Genomic DNA, 20,136 nt, shown 5'->3' with positions numbered 1-20,136 from the left:
TGCACCTTGCGCTACACCCATGGGTAGAAAAGTGGGCATAAGAGAAGAAAGAATTCGTAACTCCATACACACAATACCTAGATTGTTAACAGAAAACAAACCGTTCAGTTGCCGACCAAAGCAAACATGTGGGGTAGAATAAACATGTTGCTGTCAATTTAACCAAATACTTGGTGGACGGGGGGGGGGGGGGGGGGGGGGGGGGGGCCAATTTTCAGCTGTTTATGTTAAAAAGTTATGTATACTGGTGAATGATTTTTTTTAAATTTATTTATCTTCTTCACTTGCAAAAAAATATAATAAAGCTGGTTTAGTATTTAAAAAAAAACAAATTCAGAGCAATTTTTGAAATTAAGACGATTGAATTCTCATTGGGTATGTTAGTAGTTTCAAAATCTAGTACTATAAAATTGAAAGGATCAAAGGAAATTTGTTTTATTTAATGTAGTTTATATATATTTTTTATAATATTATGTTAATCAGACAGTTCAGCTAGCTAATTCACAGTATTGATTGTGCTGATTTCATTGTAATGTTAAAACAATGCTACAGATTCACATATTTTATATATGTTACTTGAATACTAACTTTTTTTACTATTTTGTTTGAGAAATTATAACTAACAATTTTTTTTAACCAGTGAAATAAGAAACACACTTATTTTGCACGATACCTAAACTATAATGTAAAGTAAAAGAAAACCAACTCGCATTTTCATTAGGCTAACAGGTATGAATTTCTATGAACTGTTAGTTTATTCATTAATAATTTATGGGAATTAATCTCCTAATATATGTATTATCTTTAAATTAGATCATTGATTTTTTTTGTGTAAATTACTTGTGAACAATTAATTTTATTTTATTTTAAGTAAAATTAAAGGATATAGCCTATCTAGTATGAAATAATAAAACCAATAAACTGATTTATGCATTTAATAATATTATAGCAATAAGATAATTAAAAGTTATTAATATATTTGCCTAAAGCACAATATGTAAAAAAATCAGGTAATCTGTTATTTAAAAAAAATGTAAAAAAAGATTTTGCAGTGACACGGTTTTGAACCACTTAAAAATATTACCGTAATTACTTTACAACCACATGCTTTCCCACTGAGCGACCAAGGCATTCTTACTTTGATATAGAGATTCCAAGTTATTACGTGTGTAGTTTTATTACATTATTTTAATTAATACTTGCTATTACTTCTTTCTATGACTATTTTAGTCTGCCAAATTTATTCCAAGGTAGTTTTACTATCAAAAAGTTTTATTTGGCGTACCACTACGTTTTTCACGTACCCTAATATTTACAAAATGGTTTATACACATACATGTTTATTTTGCTACACATGGGTCCAACAAAATGCTTTAATGTTAGGTACTTTGTAAGGAACTAGGTTTCATTGTATTTGAATTATAAGCTGCCTTCTAACCAACCACCCTCAACCTTTCACTTTCGGAGTTTTTTTAAGTGAAGTAACCTTAAATATTGTGCAAAATCTATGTTCATTAAGTAATCATACTTATACAAAATAAATTGTAATCATACCGAGGTAACTTCTTTATTTTACACTCCTCAAAATTATTTCTTGTGTTTTTTTAAACTGTTGCATGACTAAACATTTTTTTTTTTTTACATTCATCATCAATACATAAAATTCAGGCATTCATTGGTGAACATTTATATGAGATTCTGTTCTCCTAACACTTTCTGCATTGATACCTGATATGAATCGTAGCACTTACCAGTCAAATAATTATATACTGGCACATGAACTGAGTTGCAGTACTTTTGAAAAACCACATTTCAAAAGGAACTTTTTTGAAGTTGTAAATGTTTTTCTTATCTATTTTAACATGCTTCAAAACTCTCTAAAATAAATTTTTTTAAAGATATTCTGCATAAATAGCCAGAAACAGATTTCCACCCTGCAAAACATGTAGAAAAAGTAATTGAATTTATGAGGATGATGCAAACTTACTGCAGCAAGAAATCGATACGACCATTCGGGACAGTGCTTGTTAGATGCATCTTCTTTTAAAATGTTAAGCTTGCGCACTTGTTCGTGCCTTGTGCAAAGACAATAATGGGACATTTACTGAGCTTCCCTACTCACCTTTAGCAGTCTCCTACTTGTATGCTTTAAGGGGCCTGCCTAGTCAGGGGTGTACAGTTGTTAGTGAGGCTGGATGATAAGTGTGACGCTTGCTGGTACTTCTGGCACGGTATCTCCTCTAAGCGCTTTGTTCTGAGCTGGTGCCCAGTCCTCGCGTTGTGCTTAGGACATCTATGAAGTTTGAGCGGTAAACTTAACATTTGATGGCAGGGAAATGAAGATACAGGCTGTAATGCAAGTCCCTTGGGCCTTGGGTGATTTAAAGATACTGTACAAGAATTTTCCTGACTAAATATTATTCTGGTAACAAGCATTTCAGCCCTTTTTACTTTCCCAAAAAATACAGTTTAGTAATGAAACACTAGAACAGATTTACTCATCTGCCCTTAGCGCATTCTTAAATGCTTTTCGTAAAAGACACCACTCTGATATTTTGAGCAATTTTCAAATCGCGTGGTTTCTTTCTGAAGCTCTGCACACTGTATGAAGGCCCGGGTGGGCGGTTCTCTTGAATGTTTGAACAGTCCACAATAGAATGGCAAGTGCTTGGAATGTGTGCGTGTGCCAGTCTTAGGGAAACGAGCGACGGTAAATCCACACGGGTGTTTCAGACGAACGTGGAAGGGAAGCGCTGCGACAGATGCAAGGTCGGCACGTTCGGGCTCCAAGCAGACAACGTCGATGGGTGCACGCAGTGTTTCTGCTTCGGGCGCACCACGGCCTGCACGCAGGCGGGTTTGATCTGGAGCCAGATCCTCGCTGGCCTGCCCCGATCACTGAGTGTGGAGTTCACGGTCGATTCTCCTTCGCGATTCAGGCTGGGTGATCACAATATGGCGTTCATCCAGGTAGGAATGATGACCAAATATTTATTTTTATTTAGCTTTGCTACCATTCAGATTTCCTCTTTATTCTCATGCATGGAAAATTGCTGTACATTACACTGAATTTTTGTCAAGAATATTCACATTTATCTAAGTAGTTTGAATAGTACATCTAAAACCACTAGGATACATTTTAAGTTTGGTGTGACGATTTGTAAGTGGCAGTCCCAGGAAAATGGCAGTTGGGGTGTCTAGAAGCTTAACTTGGTAGATTTTGAGGTGTGTGGTGAAGTCAGTTAAAGTGCCCTGGTTTAGCAGTTTAGGACATAGCATTTAGCATTTTTCCCAACACCATAAATTTTGATTAGTACTATGTGCACAGCAGTTAGGCAGCATGCATCATGATGCAAAACAATGATCTCCACTCACATATTATGTGCCACTAGATGTCAAGGGCTTACTCAGCTTGTAACATAGCATAATTTCTGCCTACTGCTTCAAATAACTATGTTATAACTAAGAACGTGTTGTGTTGCTTATTTTTTTTTTTGAGGTTTAAAAATTGATAATCATGATTCGTCTATTATGCATAGGCATCAAAGGTAATTTGTTTATGTTTAAAAACTTTTAATAATATTATGTCTCCAAGAAGTGTGTTGTTGGAAAAACTCTGCATGTAGGAGCATGACTGCGCAGCAATAGAGTAGAATATTTGCTGTGCGCTGTTTCGCCAGCCAATCAGGACGAACCATGCTGTGGACTTTCATGTAACAAAGTTTGCGCATATTTTTTTATATATGGTTATGTGTTTTGTGATTGGTCTGTTGGCCCTCGGGGCTGTTTTCTCTTTGTTTCTACCTTTGTAAGAGAAGGCAGCTACGTTGTATAACCAGTTGTCGCTAGATCGTCATATCGGCAGGTCGTGTCGTCAGCAGCTCAAAAATGAAAAATGAAGTAAATCGTGGGGCAGATAGTTTCAAGTTGTGGTCAGGGTTAAGTTATATTTATATATTTTAAACCTGAAATGTAAATGTTCAAAACAAAACTGAAAACAAACTCAAAACAATTTTTTGAATCCATCTCCTTCATGCATTAGGCTTTACATTAAAATAATTAAAGGAAAAACATTTATTAAAGGAAAGATTTTTGAACAATAGATTGCCAGGATTAGTCACAAATTTTTCTTAAACTACAGAGTCTTGCTCCTTTTTTTGTTTATTTTTTTTCCTCCCCCTCCTCCTCATGATACACCTATTTTTGGTGTCACAGTGTGGTCATTACTCCAACACAAGGAAGTGAGAGTTGGCTGTGATGTTGTTGAAGGCCAGGGTGCAAGTGTTACTTTCAAACTGTTCTATCATTAGTTGCAGAGACAAAAACCTAAAAGTTGCTAGTATCTGGGGGAAGCTTCTTTTATTTATTTATTTTTTTGCTTAACAATTTGTTGACAGGGAAATCACTAAAGACAGAACACAACAACACAGTTGAAGAAAAACTGGGTACGGAATCTGCCATGACCCGTAGTAAGTTTATCAAAACCAAAAATAAGGATGGCCAGACCAGGATTATAACCCAGGTTTTCTTTGGAGTGCAAGTCCAATGACACACCACTTTGTCTCCTTGCTGTATGAAGTGGTGGTAAAATAACACTTCAGCTTTCATGGGTAGTACTACTACTAGTACTAGTCTAGTTTGCAGTTCCTTTTCTTCTTCCTGGTAGAAGACACTAGTCAAGCCACACATGGAGCTACTTACTGGCGAGCGCTTAGCAGGCAACAGCTTCCAGTGGCCTTTTATGAGTGGCAGTGGTGAACTGCTCGTTGGATTAGAGTGGGACAAGCATCTACACTGCCGAAGCCATTTTTGTTGCAGGGACTATCTATGTTTTCCAGCTAATATGAAAATAAAAAAGAGCTTGTGTAACTCGGTACACGTGACAGAAGTGAAACTTATTTGGCAATTCAAACCTTAACTCGTGAGTATATTGTAAGGGATAAAATGGCAGAGGAAGAGGAAAAGAGAAAGAAGACAATTTTATAAAATTAAAACAAATAAGTGTGTGTGTTACTGTTTCTTCAAACAATTCTGCCATTTGGAAGACGCCAAATGTCTGAACAAGATATGAAGTTCATAACAGGTAGCACTATCTATGCGGGAAATGCAGGGACTATCTCAACAGCACACTCTACGCTGCTGGTTGATCAAGTCATTCACAGTTGACTGTAAAGGATGCCTATATGTAAAAAGTGCATGGGCACACACTATGTCATAATCTCTCTCAGTTCTATTTTTTTTTTTGGGCGGGGGATGAATCATCACACAAAGAGGAGAAAGAAAATGAGCCCAGCAACGTATATAGCATAGTGCTCTTTTTATATCTCTTTGGCCACGTACCTATTCTCTGTCCTTTTCGCATCAGAAACGTTTCACAACAATGTTTCACAAAAACATTACATTAAAATTTGGCTTTGAAATTTTACTCTCATCGTACACAAAGAAGTTTCACTTCAAAAATTTTCATAGTTGTGCACTGGTTAAGGGAAGGAAAAAGTACCGCTTCCACATCTTCCATGGACGCTTCACCTCTGATTATTCCTGCACGAAGCCGCTCTCTGTCCAGCTGATGGTCCGCACCATGCTTGCGGAAGACCCAGAACATTGTGCGAAGACAAGTGTTGGCATTGTGGGAACAGTTTTAAAGACTGTATTTTATATTAGTAACTGTGCGTAACATCAGGGATCCAGCAGTGGAGATGGTGAGGTAGAAAGTGACTTCAGCTATGTCACTTCACGCCATCTCCTGACAATTCATAACTCCATTCGGTCACGACATCACGAGGATATGTCTGTGCCGCTCCTCCAGCTGACCACGCCGGGCTCGGGGGAGCAGCAGCTCCGCGGGAGGCAGGCCAAGCTGAACGTGACCAACGGCCTGGTCGCCGTGCCGGGCGTCTCGGGCGACGTGCGGCTGGGGTCCCGGCACCTGTTCGACAAGCCCCTGTACTGGGAGCTGCCGCGCCAGTTCCTGGGCGACAAGGTTAGCAGCGTGATTTCGAGTTCCCACCTCTTCTAATCAGGGCTGCCGAGAAGGGGTAAGTAAGGGGGGAGGGCGGGGGCAGATCTCTGTGTCCGGGCACCAGAGATGCCCAGTTGAGTTCCTGGATTCATTCTGGTAGGACAAAAATTACAGTTTGTTTATAAAAAAATTCATTGAAATCCTTACAAGTTTTTTGATATATGCAGATCAAGTTTAAAATCATCACCATGGTACTGATTACATTCTTTACTTCTTTTTCATAATTTGGGGGATTAGATTATTTATACATAAAGTTGCCGGAAAGGGGTTCGGAAAAAATTAGTTGACCCCGGGTCTCTGTTTCTTTCGAAGGCCCTGATTCTACTTCACTTGGAAAAATACTTGATTTTTCATTGTATTTTTTTTAAAGCCATGAGTTAGTCATATTACATTTGTTCTTTACAGTTCTTGTACTTCAGATTCAACAAAGAATACATATTGTGGATTTCCAGAATAGTTTGTGCTCAATAAAAATTTTATTGTTTTTTTTTCAACATCTATTTAAATTTTCTAATTTATACAACAAAGTGTTGATCATAATGTCTAACATTTACAAATTAAGGTGGATTTGCAAATATTTGTTTGGAATTTAATATTCAGTTGTAACTTACCTAATACATAAAGACACGGAAATTTCGCGAAATAACACCGCAATTTACCTTAATTCGCGACAAAACACCGAAATCGCACAGCATCAAGAAATAAAACTGATATTAATATTTTGAGTATTTTGTGCTAAGATAATAATTAGACTCTGGCTAATGAATTAGACCACCCATGCAAGACATCGCGAAAAACAAGTAAACACGACGTTAACGGCAAATCGCCATTTTTCCAAGTTCCAACATGGTCGCTTTGTAGTAATGAAAGTAAATAATGATTTACAGTATTCCCGTCACATAATCATGACAATTTGAAATGAAAGCAGTAACTGCAATCATAAACAAATTAAAAAGAGAAAAACGTACCTGAACATCAACACAACGTTAATAAAAAATACCGGCGATGTTTTCAACACAATATAGCTGCTATGATTTTCAACCCACTTCTTTGCTGCAAACTGTCGCCTTACAGCTGTATTTACACATTAATCTTGTAGAGAAATATAAATTTTTAATTCTTCCTTTCATGTTGAACGGTTAACAACCTCATGCTTTCAACTACGTTTGACTGGCTTGGCAACCTACTCGTAAACATTAACACATGGCACTACGCCGATTGATAAGCAAAATCAGTGACCTTTAACTGCCGTAACTACACTTCACAGCAAATGCAACACGGCTGCAGAGGAAGTGAATACGGCGTCAACGGGACAAAGAACAGCAGCAAAAATATTATAAGAATACTAAGTTGAGACATGCCGTGCCAAGGCACCGGGCCGTGCCGAGGCAGCGCGCTAGTCGGCACCGGGCCGTGCCGAGGCAGCGCGCTAGGCGGCACCGGGCCGTGCCGAGCTGTTTCAAGCCTACAATTTTTATTTGCCAACAGTGTTGACTTTAGAGTGCAGTATACACCGTGCCACTATTATTTGAACTTGTAGTTCATAAAACCATTCTCAAAAGTTAAACATGAAAAACCAAAACAGCGAAATAAAACCGAAATTTTGATTTTTTCAAAACGAAATATAAGGAAAAATAAAACCACTTTTACGGGACTCTACTAATACAGTACAGTGCAGTGATTGACTTCCGAAAAAGATTAATTTCAATTTGATCAGTGACCTCAGGAAGAAAATATGTAAGTGAAGCCATGAGGAAAATTATTTTTTATTTTGCGTCTGCTACAAAATTTTTTCTCTGAGAGATGTGAAAATTTTGTATTTCTTTTTTTTTTCTGTTTCAAAATGAAATTTAATTGGCTAGCAGTTATTACCTAGCAGTTATTAATCCTCGCCCATGAGGCATTTAGATTGGTCATGTTGGTTGGTGACTATGTGTTTTCAGCAGACAGAAAAGACATGAGCTTGATCAGGATGTAACTAGGGGGGGGGGGGGGGGGGTTAAACTGGCAGAGTATTATTTACTATAGATATCTACTTAAATATCATAGTTTTTAAAAAAAAGAAAAAGAAGGAAAAAAAAACTAATTTCAGGGAAGATGATTTGAATTATCTGTATTGAAAATTACAAACATGTAAATCATCAAATATTTAAAAACTGGTGTTTTTCGCATACAATCCAACATGCAATGTATTAAAAATTAAATGAATGCAAATAAATCTATTTATTTACCATCTAAGTTAAATAAAATATATTTGGAATAGTGGAATTAATATATTGTGGTGATATGAGTTGTCGTCGGGAAAGGTTTTGGTTTTGTTGGTTGGATGCCGAGATGAGTTCTTGCCTCGGGTGAAACTAGTTTAGTTCCGTCCCTGAACACGATGAAAAACAAGTGGGACTCCACCACTGGTTTTTTTAAATAGAAATTATGTACTTGGCTTTCCTCCTTCTCTATCTGTGTTTGCTTCCTAACCTGTTTCCTTATGCTGAGACTCACATGCTGTATCTGATTTCTCTAGCTACAGTTGATTTGTATGCTACAGCCGTGTCCATACACTGCAACAGTGTTCGTCAGAGGGCTTCAAGGTCAGGCAAGCCGTGCAATCGCCCAGGGCCCCGCGACGTTGTTTTTCATATTTATTTAACTTGTTTGTCTATTGTTCTTTATAAAATATGGAAATCAATGGAAAAACAAAAAATAATATTTTATTAGATTGTAAATTAAAGTGCTGGTCAATACAAATTTAGATTCATGATTTCTTATTAGAAAAACTTTCGAATATTATCTTGCGATATATAACCAAGCAAATTCATAAAAATTTGATTGTAAGCATTTGTAAAATTTACCCGAAGATAATTTGTCAGGAAAGAACATCAACATTTTTTAAGATCAAATAGCAAAACAATCATCGATATTTTATTTCCAGTTTAACTTAAAATTTTGTTTGAAAGAGTTAATTATTTTAATTTTTCTGGAGGAGGGCCTCCTTGAAAGAAATAGCTCAGGGACCCGCAAAGTCTAGGTCCGCTACTGATGTTCATGTACTGGGGCCCAGTTTACTGGTTCCAGTACAGTGAAAACATGATTACAAAGGCAGTACAATCAGCATTCTGGAGCTAGGCACATTCTGTAGTAAGGCACCAATCACATGCTGTTGGAAACAATAAAATCATTAGGTAACTTTGGTGTTGGTTTGAATAAGTTATGTTGGTACGACTGTAATAGAGTAAGTAAGAAAATAAATATGGCTAGTGTGTGAGAAATGTGTGTAATAGAAAGAGGAAATTACACAATATTAAGAAAGATGCCGAGTTTTAATATAACCTATTAACAGGTTATGGGCCCAGGCCGTATGAAAGTACACTGGTGTTATTGAATAAGTATCACAGTTTTATTGCGATAGTGATGTGTTGAGAAAAGAAGAAGAAAATACGCAGTGCGGGCATCCATTATGGAATCCAACTATAACTACATTAGATTGGCAAATGGATCAAACTGGAGTGTTTGGAAATTTCAAATTACGGTCGTGTTAAAATCAAAAGGTTTATATAGTGTGGTGTCTGGAGAGGAGTTTAAACCTACTGTGGTGGATGACGATTCACAAACCGAGACGGAAAAGAAGAAATTAAAGGAATGGGTGACACGAGACAGCAAAGCTCAAGAAATAATTGTCACAAGATTAGAAGAAGGACCAATGATGCACATTTTGGCTTGCGAGTCAGCACAAGAGATGTGGAATAAATTGTTATCAATTTTTGAACAGCAGTCGGAAGTAAGCTTGCATCAACTTCAGCACAAGTTCTTTTCTTTAAAATACGAAGGGGAAGGAGTCGCGGCTTTCCTGTCAAAACTGCAAGAGTTGGTGGTCCGGCTGAAGCAGCATGGGGAGAAGCTGTCCGATCAAATGCTAATGACGAAGATTTTAGTATCACTACCGGAAGAATATAAACACTTTGTGTCGGCTTGGGAGTCTGTGTCAACAAAGGACCAAAAACTGTCAGAGTTAAGTGCACGTCTGTTGATTGAAGAGGAGCGTATCTCTGGAAAGGGCAGTCAGGATAACGCCCTGTTGTCTAAAAATCAAGGTAGGCCGAATCCATTAAAGTGTTTTAAGTGTGGGAAGGCAGGACACATTCAGAAAAACTGCTATTCTAATAAATCGAAAACTAATAATCCAGGTGGGAGACGTATGTGCTATTACTGCGAAAAGATGGGACATATCAGTAAAGATTGTAGATGGAGGTTAAAAGCTGAAAATAGCTCTGAACCTGCTCATCGTACACTAAAGGGGGGCAATCTGAATGCTTTTATCAGTGCTGCAATGGTAAGTGAAAGCCTGGATGACAAAAGCTGGTATGTGGACAGTGGAGCATCTGAACATATGTGTGCTCAAAGACATTTTTTTTATGACATGTGCAAGCTGGATAGTGAAAAACATATTGTAATTGGTGATGGGTCAACTCTTGTAGCAAACGAGGTAGGGACTGTGAGAGTAGAGGTGTATGATGGTAATTCTTGGCAAATATCGGAGATAAAAGATGTGTTATATGTTCCTGATATCAAATTCAATTTATTCTCTGTTGGTGCAGTGTTGAGAAGAGGTTATCAAATTGAATGGAGAGAGTCTAAATGTGAACTTACTAAATCTGGAAAAGTGTATGCTGTTGGAACTCTGGAGGGGAAGCTGTACAAGATGATGTTTAGGTGTGAACCAATCCCAGCTGTGGTGAGTGTTGTGAAGAAGCCTTCCATTAAAATATGGCATGAAAAGTTGGTGCACCAAAATACAGAGCAGGTCAAAAATATTCTGAAGAGCCACAACATAGAAGTGCAAGGTACTGAGGACTTCTTTTGTGAAGCTTGCATGAAGGGGAAACAACAGAGACTGCCTTTTTCATCAAGTGAACACAAAACGACGGACACTTGTGAGATCGTTCATGCAGACATTTGTGGCCCGATGGAAACAGCATCAATTGGAGGTTCAAGATATTTCCTATTGATAAAAGATGATTTTTCAAGGTATAAATTTGTTTACTTCTTGAAGTTCAAATCTGAAGCTAAAGAAAAGATTAAGAACTTTCTAAGTATAGCTAAGAACGACACCGGAAATCCAGTAAAAATTCTGAGAACGGGAAACGACACTGAACTGTGCAGTCAAGAAATGCGGAATATCACTGATGAAATGGGAATACGGCACCAGAAGTCTGCACCTTACTGCCCAGAGCAAAATGGGAAAGTTGAAAGAGAAATAAGAACAGTTGTGGAGGCAGCCAGGACTATGCTGGCAGCCAAAAACCTGAACAAAACCTTATGGGCGGAAGCAGTTAATACTGCAGTATACACCATCAACCGGACAGGCACGAGTTCTGTTAAAGGAAAAAGCCCATATGAACTATGGTTCAAGTCAGTTCCTGAAATCAAACATTTTGAAGTCTTTGGAACAGAGACTTACATGCAGGTGCCTAAAGAGAAAAGAAAGAAATGGGACCCTAAGAGCACAAAAGGACTATTCGTAGGGTATCAGGAAAATGCTAAGGCCTACAGGGTATATGTACCGAACCGAGGAAAAATTGAAATATCAAGAAATGTAGTGTTCAAGCCAGATGGTGTAACAACAACAATGGGAATCGAAGTTACCAAACCTATCCAAACTGAAGAGCACTACAGGGATGAAGCGGAAGGCATACAACTGGAAAATGTAGAGGGAAGCAGTACGATTGAACATAGTTCCTTAAATAATGAATCTGCAGATGAAGAGGAATTCAGAGGCTTTGAAACAGATAACTGTGGAAAGATATGTGAAAAGGTGGGAACATGTAATTTGAGGGATAGAACAAAACTAAAGGAACCAAGGTATCTGAGCCAATATGAGACAAGTTTTCTTTGTGCAGATGAGCCACAAACATACGGAGAAGCAATGATGAGCAATGAAAGGCAAAAGTGGAAAGAAGCTATCAATATTGAATTGAACTCTATAAAGGAAAATGACACCTGGTCAGAAGTTATACCTCCAAAAGATGCCTGCATCATAGGCAGCAAATGGGTATTTAAGATTAAACGAAATGAAAAAGGAGAACCAGTGCAGTACAAAGCGAGACTAGTTGCAAGAGGTTTTGAGCAGCTCAGCATTTTTGATGCAAGTGAAGTGTATGCACCAGTGGCTAAGATGGCGACGCTTAGAATTCTGTTGGCGACTGCAAATGACCTGGGCATGCCAATATATCAAATGGATGTTCAAAGTGCTTTTCTTTATGGTGATATAGATGACGAAGTTTTCATAGCAAAACCAGATGGAATGGAGGGGGATGAAAAGACAGTTTACAAACTAAAAAAAATCTCTCTATGGACTTAAAAAATCACCAAAGTGCTGGAACGAAAAGTTCAATGAAGCTATAGAAAGGGAAGGATTGAAAAGATCAAAACATGATTACTGCTTGTATGTCAAGAACACAGACAAAACGAAGCTATATGTCCTGCTGTATGTGGATGACCTGCTAATAGTAGGCAATGATGAGAACCAAATTCAGGCATTGAAAGAAAGTCTGAAGAAAAATTTCAAGATGAAAGACCTAGGACCGGTGTCAAACTACTTAGGAATTTGTATCTCTCAAGATTTAAAGTCTGGAACTCTAAAATTGAATCAAACTCATTTTTTGAAATCATTGTTAGTGAAATATGGAATGGCGGACTGTAGACCCGTGTCCACACCAATGGACCCACTGTGTAAAATAAACTTCCAGGACACTGAAGAAGACAAAGAGCTGGAAACAAAATGTCGACAGATTATTGGAAGCCTGTTGTATGTCGCCCTAGGCACAAGACCAGATCTTAGTGCTACTCTTGGCATTCTGAGTAGATATCAAAACCGGGCAAGTGAAGCACTATGGGTTGCCCTAAAACGCGTTTTGAGATATATAAAAGGGACCTTGGACTTGACACTCGTCTACCGACGACAAGAACCCGCAGCTCAGCTGAGTGGATACGCTGATGCAGACTGGGGAGGAGATGTGGAAGAAAGAAAATCTACATCAGGTTTTGTATTCCAACTCCAAGGTAATACCATCACCTGGACCTCCAAGAAACAGTCAACTGTTGCCCTGTCATCTACCGAGGCGGAATACATGGCTCTGAGTGGTGCAGCGGCTGAAGCGTGTTGGATCAGAGGGGTACTGCAGGATCTGGGAGTGTTAAAAAATGAACCTGTGATCCTATACGAAGACAATCAAGGTGCAATAAGAGTGTCAAAAAACCCAGAGAATCACAAACGGTTGAAACACATTGACATTCGCCATCATTTTGTCCGAGAAAAAATCAGTGAGGGTCTTATCAGTGTAAAATATGTTTGTACTCAGGATCAAATAGCTGACATGTTCACTAAAGCAGTGAATAAGATCACACTCTTGAAATGTATAAGAAGTATAGGGCTAGAATAATGCAAATTATTGGTTAAGTTTTTTTTTAGCTGTTCACTTGTATTGTTTACTTAGTTGTTTCGCAAAGTCTACCTAATAACGTTTATTGAGGGGGGCTGTTGGAAACAATAAAATCATTAGGTAACTTTGGTGTTGGTTTGAATAAGTTATGTTGGTACGACTGTAATAGAGTAAGTAAGAAAATAAATATGGCTAGTGTGTGAGAAATGTGTGTAATAGAAAGAGGAAATTACACAATATTAAGAAAGATGCCGAGTTTTAATATAACCTATTAACACATGCAGATTTATTTTAATGCATTTAGGCATTGGTTGACCTTGACAGACAGGTCACGCCATTGCGTGGCCCAAGTTTTTAGTTTGCTTTATGTTTATTTGTATTTTTTGGTGGTGGGTCAAAACCCTATTTTCTCTCATCCAAACTTTGAATCTAGGTCTCAAGGGTCAAAAATAAAATAATATACAAGAAATTAAAAACATAAAATGTGGTGTTTAACCGTTCAACCCTTTAAATGTTTGATTCACCCACTAAGTTTCCAGAATCAATACATATCATAATTTTATTTATATATTACCTGTTAAAAGTGCACATAACAGGATAGGAAGGAAGTTGACCTAGTAAACTTCAGAGTTGAGGTATTTAATTTACTTTATTTCTTCTGATATTTATCTTTGAATATTATTCCTAAAATATTGAATCCTTCAAATAATAAGGATTTAATGGTAGGTTAGGATCATCCTTAGTATTTGTTCCTTGTAATAGAGCAGCTTACTACAACTTGATTTAAATATAATTTGTCTTTCACCGCCCTTGGACCTGGTAGGGAGGGATCGGAGTAATGTGGGTCAGTCGGAAATAATAGTGTAGGTTGGAGCCAGGGGGTGGACTCGGTGAAAAGCTGTGCATCACTTCACAGCAGAGCACGATGAAGAGGTTATCTCAGGAATGGGTACTTCCCATATTGCGACGAAGGACTTTGGGTGATGGACCCTCGCGCGAAACTGGCACAAGTCTGGCTTGCTGGCTCTCAAAAACACTCCATACAACACTGGACACGATTGCCGAGCTGTAGGCCACCAGGCATGCCATATTTAAAACACGGTCCCTAGGTCCAACATTTGTTTACTAGACACAAATACTCCCTGAGCCTGAGTTGATGCCCAATAATTTATACACAAAATTAGTTACACATATTCAAAACTCTTTACACATTCGGTACTGGCATTGCCGTCCATGTAAAGAGTACTCAGTGAAAGACAAAATAAACTACGAGTCTCTGTAATTTCTGCACGAGCTCACTTACACACAGACTGTTAAGTGGTCGAGATGTCTCAGGCATATGAGACGGGATGCGAGTCGCAGAGTTCCTGAGTTCTGTCACTCCCGTGCCGATATACACTTCTACCAACCCTGGGCAACTTATTCACTTTAGTTTAAAGAATAATACACACATAAATAAATAATGATAATATGTACATAATAACTCACAAACAAAATTCCTGATAACTTAATACACTGAGTCCAAGTAGGTACTGTTTGCTGCACAAAACACAAGTTAGATGATGACATTTCCTAATGGTCTCTAAGGTCAAGGAAAGAAAAGGAGTTGCACGTCACATTGTACTGTTAAATCATTTCTATTGGTATTCCCGTTAAAACATATAGAGGTGTTGACTGATCCGACACGACCGTGATCCCGAATGCGGTCCTGAATGCTCCGGATTAAAGAGCATCCACTGTGTTTGAGATGGCAGATGATGACTTGTAGTCCTCCCTGTCCTCTTGCCAGATCCTGTCGTACGGAGGGTTCCTGCAGTTCACGACGGAGACGGAGGACGGACGCAGCGCAGTGCCGCCACACGTGCTGGCCCACCACCCGCTGGTGCAGCTGCAGGGCAACTGGCAGATTGTGCTAGAGTACTTCCCCATCCTGCCCAACCCCCTCGGCAGGCACAAGATCAGGTACGCACTGTTAGAGTCATTGCTGGGCCACAACATTTCATTCCCTCGAACTAAAATGTGACTACACTTTCACAAAAACTTTTCGTGCACCTTCATAAAAAAAACCAGACTAAAGAACCGTACATGAAGTGGGAAGGTTTGCCAACCTTTGAATAATTACACCAAAACAGCTGATGCACATCGCACACTTTCACCACTTCCTCTCGATGTGCAGCAGTCTAAATATTGTAAGTAATATTTGTTAGATATTTAAACCAGCAAATTAACCTATGATAGAAAAATTGACAAAAAATATCCTTAACATCAATGTATTCTTTTTCAGAAACATTTCACTTTTTTTTTGAGTTGAGTCCCTTAGAAGCAACACTATCTTCAGTTTTCTTACGAGACAATGTTTTTTGGTGACCACGCTTTCTATGTTCTTACTAGTTTCCACTATTTCAAGATTGTTCACCCCTGTTCTATTTTTCTCTCTTAATAAAATGACACCTCACATCATTATTTTTAGAGCGCTTGGAGGTAGGTTACTTTGTTCTTAGTGAGATCAATTGCTCCATGGTTGTCTACCAGTGGCGTAGCCAGAATTTGTGTATGGGGGGTGTTAAGCATAAACCCCCCCCCTGCCGCCGTATTAAAGCGGGGGTCCGGGGGGCCTCCCCCGGGAAAATTTTGGATTTTAAGGTGTAAAATAGTGCTATTTTAGCAGTTTTTGGTACTTAAATTTAAATATTGTAATAATAAAAAAATTATTAATTTTAATAGGAAATTTGTTTGAGTGATGAATAAGAAATTAATTAAAGATTTGGTGCTAAGGGGGGGGTTTGAACCCCTAAACCCCCCCCCCCCCCCCCTGGCTACGCCCCTGTTGTCTACTATGACATCGTCCGGGCCTGCGGCCCCTGTTTAGTCCGATATGCCACCCCCCAAACACCACCCACCCTCCATTCAAACCTCCCGCCTACCCGTGCGTACGTGTGCGTGCATGTGTGTTTGCCCGGCAAGAGGGCGCTGTCAAGTTAGTGCGCCGCACCCCTAAAACGTAATTAAATATAAATTGTGTTATTTGTTTTTATGTCCCCTAAGTGCAACGTGATGACAAATCGGCCGGGAGGGTTTTATGTACTTTTAAATTAAAATAAGGTAACAAAATATAATAGCGTTTCCAAACAATCCCCGAGGAAACCTGAAGCCAGACAATAATTTAAATGTAATTCTATATAATTGTAATTTGTAGTATTCTTTTGCATTATTCAGAAAATGTCATATAATTTTTGAATCATTCTTGTCATGTTACTTTAGTTTCCCGTGGCACGAATGAACAAATATCTTTAACGGCAATTGTTTCGGCGGGAGGACGCCATGTTAGTCGAGCCGAGCCATGAGCTCATCCCAGTCTTCCGCCATCAACGACTGAGAGCAAGTAATTCTGTTTCAATTTAATTCCGTATAAATCGTTTTCTTTTTGTCCTCGGAGCTCCTCTCGGTCGGGGGACTGTATAACTAATTGTCTTACGACCAGCAACGGTCTTTTCTATTTTGTAATACGTAATGTAAGATGTGACCACGTGGGGGTCTTCGCACCTAAACCGATTCGTGCCGCGGGCGTTTTAAACAGTTTCAATCGTGTAAGTTGCATTCGCAGAATAAATCAGGTGAGTAAATCTAATGTATTAATTTCTTATTTATATCTGTTCGACCACGTGGAGTGTGACGGCGTGTGGGACGCCTGAGAGCCCACTGCGTAAATAATAGCGTGCCTGACGTTGAGAGCAGGCAGGGATTCGTGCTAGGTGTATTCAGGGGGAAATTAAAATCACGCCTCACATGGGCGACGTCACGCCCTGAGTTAGGAGTCTCACCGGGTCCACGTGCCGCACCACGTGGTGGCGCCCACTAACATATCACCATAAAACCGTCCGAACGAACCCCCATGTAACAACTTTTATCTCACGTGGTTCACTAACAGTGTCTCTCTGACCTGTATCCTCTAACTGGCCTTCCATCCACAGTGCTCCTATCACTACACTACACTATCGCAGTGTGCTCTGCCTTCACAGTCAAAAGTGTGACGTGGTTTTGTTTTCTTGTTTGGCAGACCTCTTCTGCAACCACTAGTATCACTACAAATCCACTGCAGGATTTTCTGTCTTCTACATTGTTCACCCAATCTGTATCTACAAACAGGGATACAACTAGAGGGGGGGCAGATGGGGCTTGTGCCCTGGGCACCGCAATTTGGGTGGGGAGGGGAGGCACTAAACTGGTAGAGAAATTTTTACTGTAGATATTTACTTGTATATTGTATTGTTAGAATACAAAAAAAAAAAAAAAAAAATGTTGCTGGGCAGATGAACTGAATTATTTGTATTGAAAAATACAGACATGTATATCATTGAAAGTTTAAAAACTGGTATTTTTCGCATATTATCCAACTTACAATATATTGAAAATGAAATGACTGCAAATAAACGTATTTATTTACCTTGCCCCGGGTGGAAACTAGTATATTTACGTCCCTGTCAACATAAACTTTTACTGTAAACTTGCCAAGTGTGACCAGTCACTGGGAAGAAAGGGAATTTTCTGCATTGCTAGCTGTGAAATAGAGATGGTTAAAGTTCATATTGTTATCTCTTTGTTGCAGGTTGCATGAGTCCCTGTGGCATCTGCGATCCGACCGCAGGCAGAAAGTGTCCAGGGAAATGTTTATGTTGGCTCTGCAGAATGTGCAGCACATCTTCATACGAGCATCTGACTTCCTGGACTTCAGCAAGGTCGTGTAGGTACACACACCTACACACACACATGCAGACTCATCGTAGAGATTCCAGTACCAACCTGTTGCTTTGTTTTATAATGTTACATAGTATTCACTTTCTGGGCTTTGTAACAAGGACTGTTGTAAGAATGTTTTGGAGTCTTTTACTGGAAAATTGTAAATATTTCTTAGAGATGTAGTATATAATCTTATATCATAATATGGTAGTCCATGGCCACGTTTATACTTGCTCCAGGCCTCATGCTTATAAGAGCCACATTTCTCATTTAATTATTGTTATTTCTATTATAGTGAATTGTCCTTTATAATTTTTGTTTTAAAAGTGAGTATCCTAAACATAATAAATATACACGATCTATAATTTTTTTCTTTTCAGGGATAGTATTCTATAATTTTAGACAAAATGAATTTATGTAATCTATACTCAAACTTGTATTTATCATGCTGGCACTTGTGTTTTTGTGCCTATTTGATTTTTCTTCTATTGACATAAGAACACTGTATTATAATGGTTTAAAGCTAAAACACTTGGCTAACAGTGCTGAAGGTGCTTCAGATACTTCATTTTTCCCTGGTTTACGACTTCCTAAAACGGCCCATGGTCGTCAATTAAATCTTAACGGTCTGTCTCACATGTTGAGTTGATTATTTCATTTACTTGTCATTGCTATTAACCAAGGTATTTATCTCTTAGCTTTAAGTCTAAATTTTCTCTCTAGATATATATCCAACATTATTTCAAGGTGCAAAAGGTCAGACAATTGAAAATAATCATGTACACTTGCTGGACCATTTACCGCTATTAGTAGGAACAAGATTATAAGTGAATTGTGATAAAACCAAAATAACACCACAAAGCATGTCATTGCAACAAATAACACCCAAATGCAAGTTAATACACCATTGCCAGCTGAAATGTAAATAAAAAAATTAAATCAATGAGCAATTTCACACAACTTAACTCAAACCACAAAAATATAATTTTGTTTGATCTTGCATCGCTTATTAGTTACTTTTTGACATTACTCGCGTTGGCACATTTTTGAAACTTGCAAAAATATATCACTTTATTTTTATTGTTCTTAGTAGTTATTTTTGAGACCTGCTATTCATACAACGAAAACATACGAACGGCAGCTAAACTATATTAAATTAATACATATGTTGAAACGACTCGCACGCCACGTATTGTAAAATGGTTTTACTAACTTAGAAACAATAGAAACCTTTGCCGGCATGTGCAAAAGTTTCATAGTTTCATTGTAATCAAATTAATGGTATAGGAACACGTACAGAATAAACAAACTTTCATTTATATGTAAATTTGCCTTTATACAGGTAAGATTTGTTTTGCTATCCAGTTGCTAACCAGTTTATTTTTAACTTCAGACCATAGAAAAGAGGAATCTTCATAAAGTATTTAATGGTAAGTATCCTGTATGATGCATGCACCACCTATTGTATATTATCTCACCTAGATAGTAATCTTCCTCGTGTTTCAAAGGTCAAATATGGAAAATTTCATAGATCAGATGAACAATGTGTTAATAATGTAATAGCAAAATATCATCAAGAATAATTAAATTTTTCTTTAAGAGAGTTAATTTTATCAAAATTTCACGTAAGCAGTGATCTTCTTTATGTTTCATAGAGGTCAAGTGTGCAAAGTTTCATCGCAATCAGATGAATGGTTTAGAAACACATAAGGGATAAACAAACAAATAAACAAACAGAAATTTTTATATATACAGAAGTGCATCATGTGTCAGGATAAGAGACTTTTTGGTAAAATAAGTATTAAGAAATATTTTAGTTTCATATTTGATAAATTAATACACCAATTTTTATCAATAAACACACTATAAAAATAAAAACAATAACACCTAAATCTCCTGTTTTAAAAATGAAATTGATCTAAAAATTAAACCATAAAATCT

At 38.0% G+C, this 20,136-nt stretch overlaps 1 protein-coding gene across 1 annotated transcript in view; it reads left to right on the top strand.

Moving 5' to 3' along the window:
- Positions 1-20,136, top strand: part of LOC134527624 (laminin subunit alpha-1) — a 597,962-nt gene that overhangs the window by 471,884 nt on the left and 105,942 nt on the right. Inside the window, exons 18-21 of the mRNA XM_063360509.1 lie at positions 2,647-2,970; positions 5,810-5,983; positions 15,248-15,420; positions 18,065-18,199. Of these exons, the coding sequence (XP_063216579.1) occupies positions 2,647-2,970; positions 5,810-5,983; positions 15,248-15,420; positions 18,065-18,199 (806 nt within the window). The remainder of the gene's footprint in view (positions 1-2,646; positions 2,971-5,809; positions 5,984-15,247; positions 15,421-18,064; positions 18,200-20,136) is intronic.

Source organism: Bacillus rossius, chromosome 1, assembly GCF_032445375.1.
Source record: "Bacillus rossius redtenbacheri isolate Brsri chromosome 1, Brsri_v3, whole genome shotgun sequence".
Classification (NCBI taxonomy): Eukaryota; Metazoa; Arthropoda; class Insecta; order Phasmatodea; family Bacillidae; genus Bacillus; species Bacillus rossius.
This window is presented reverse-complemented; position numbering and strand designations above follow the sequence as displayed.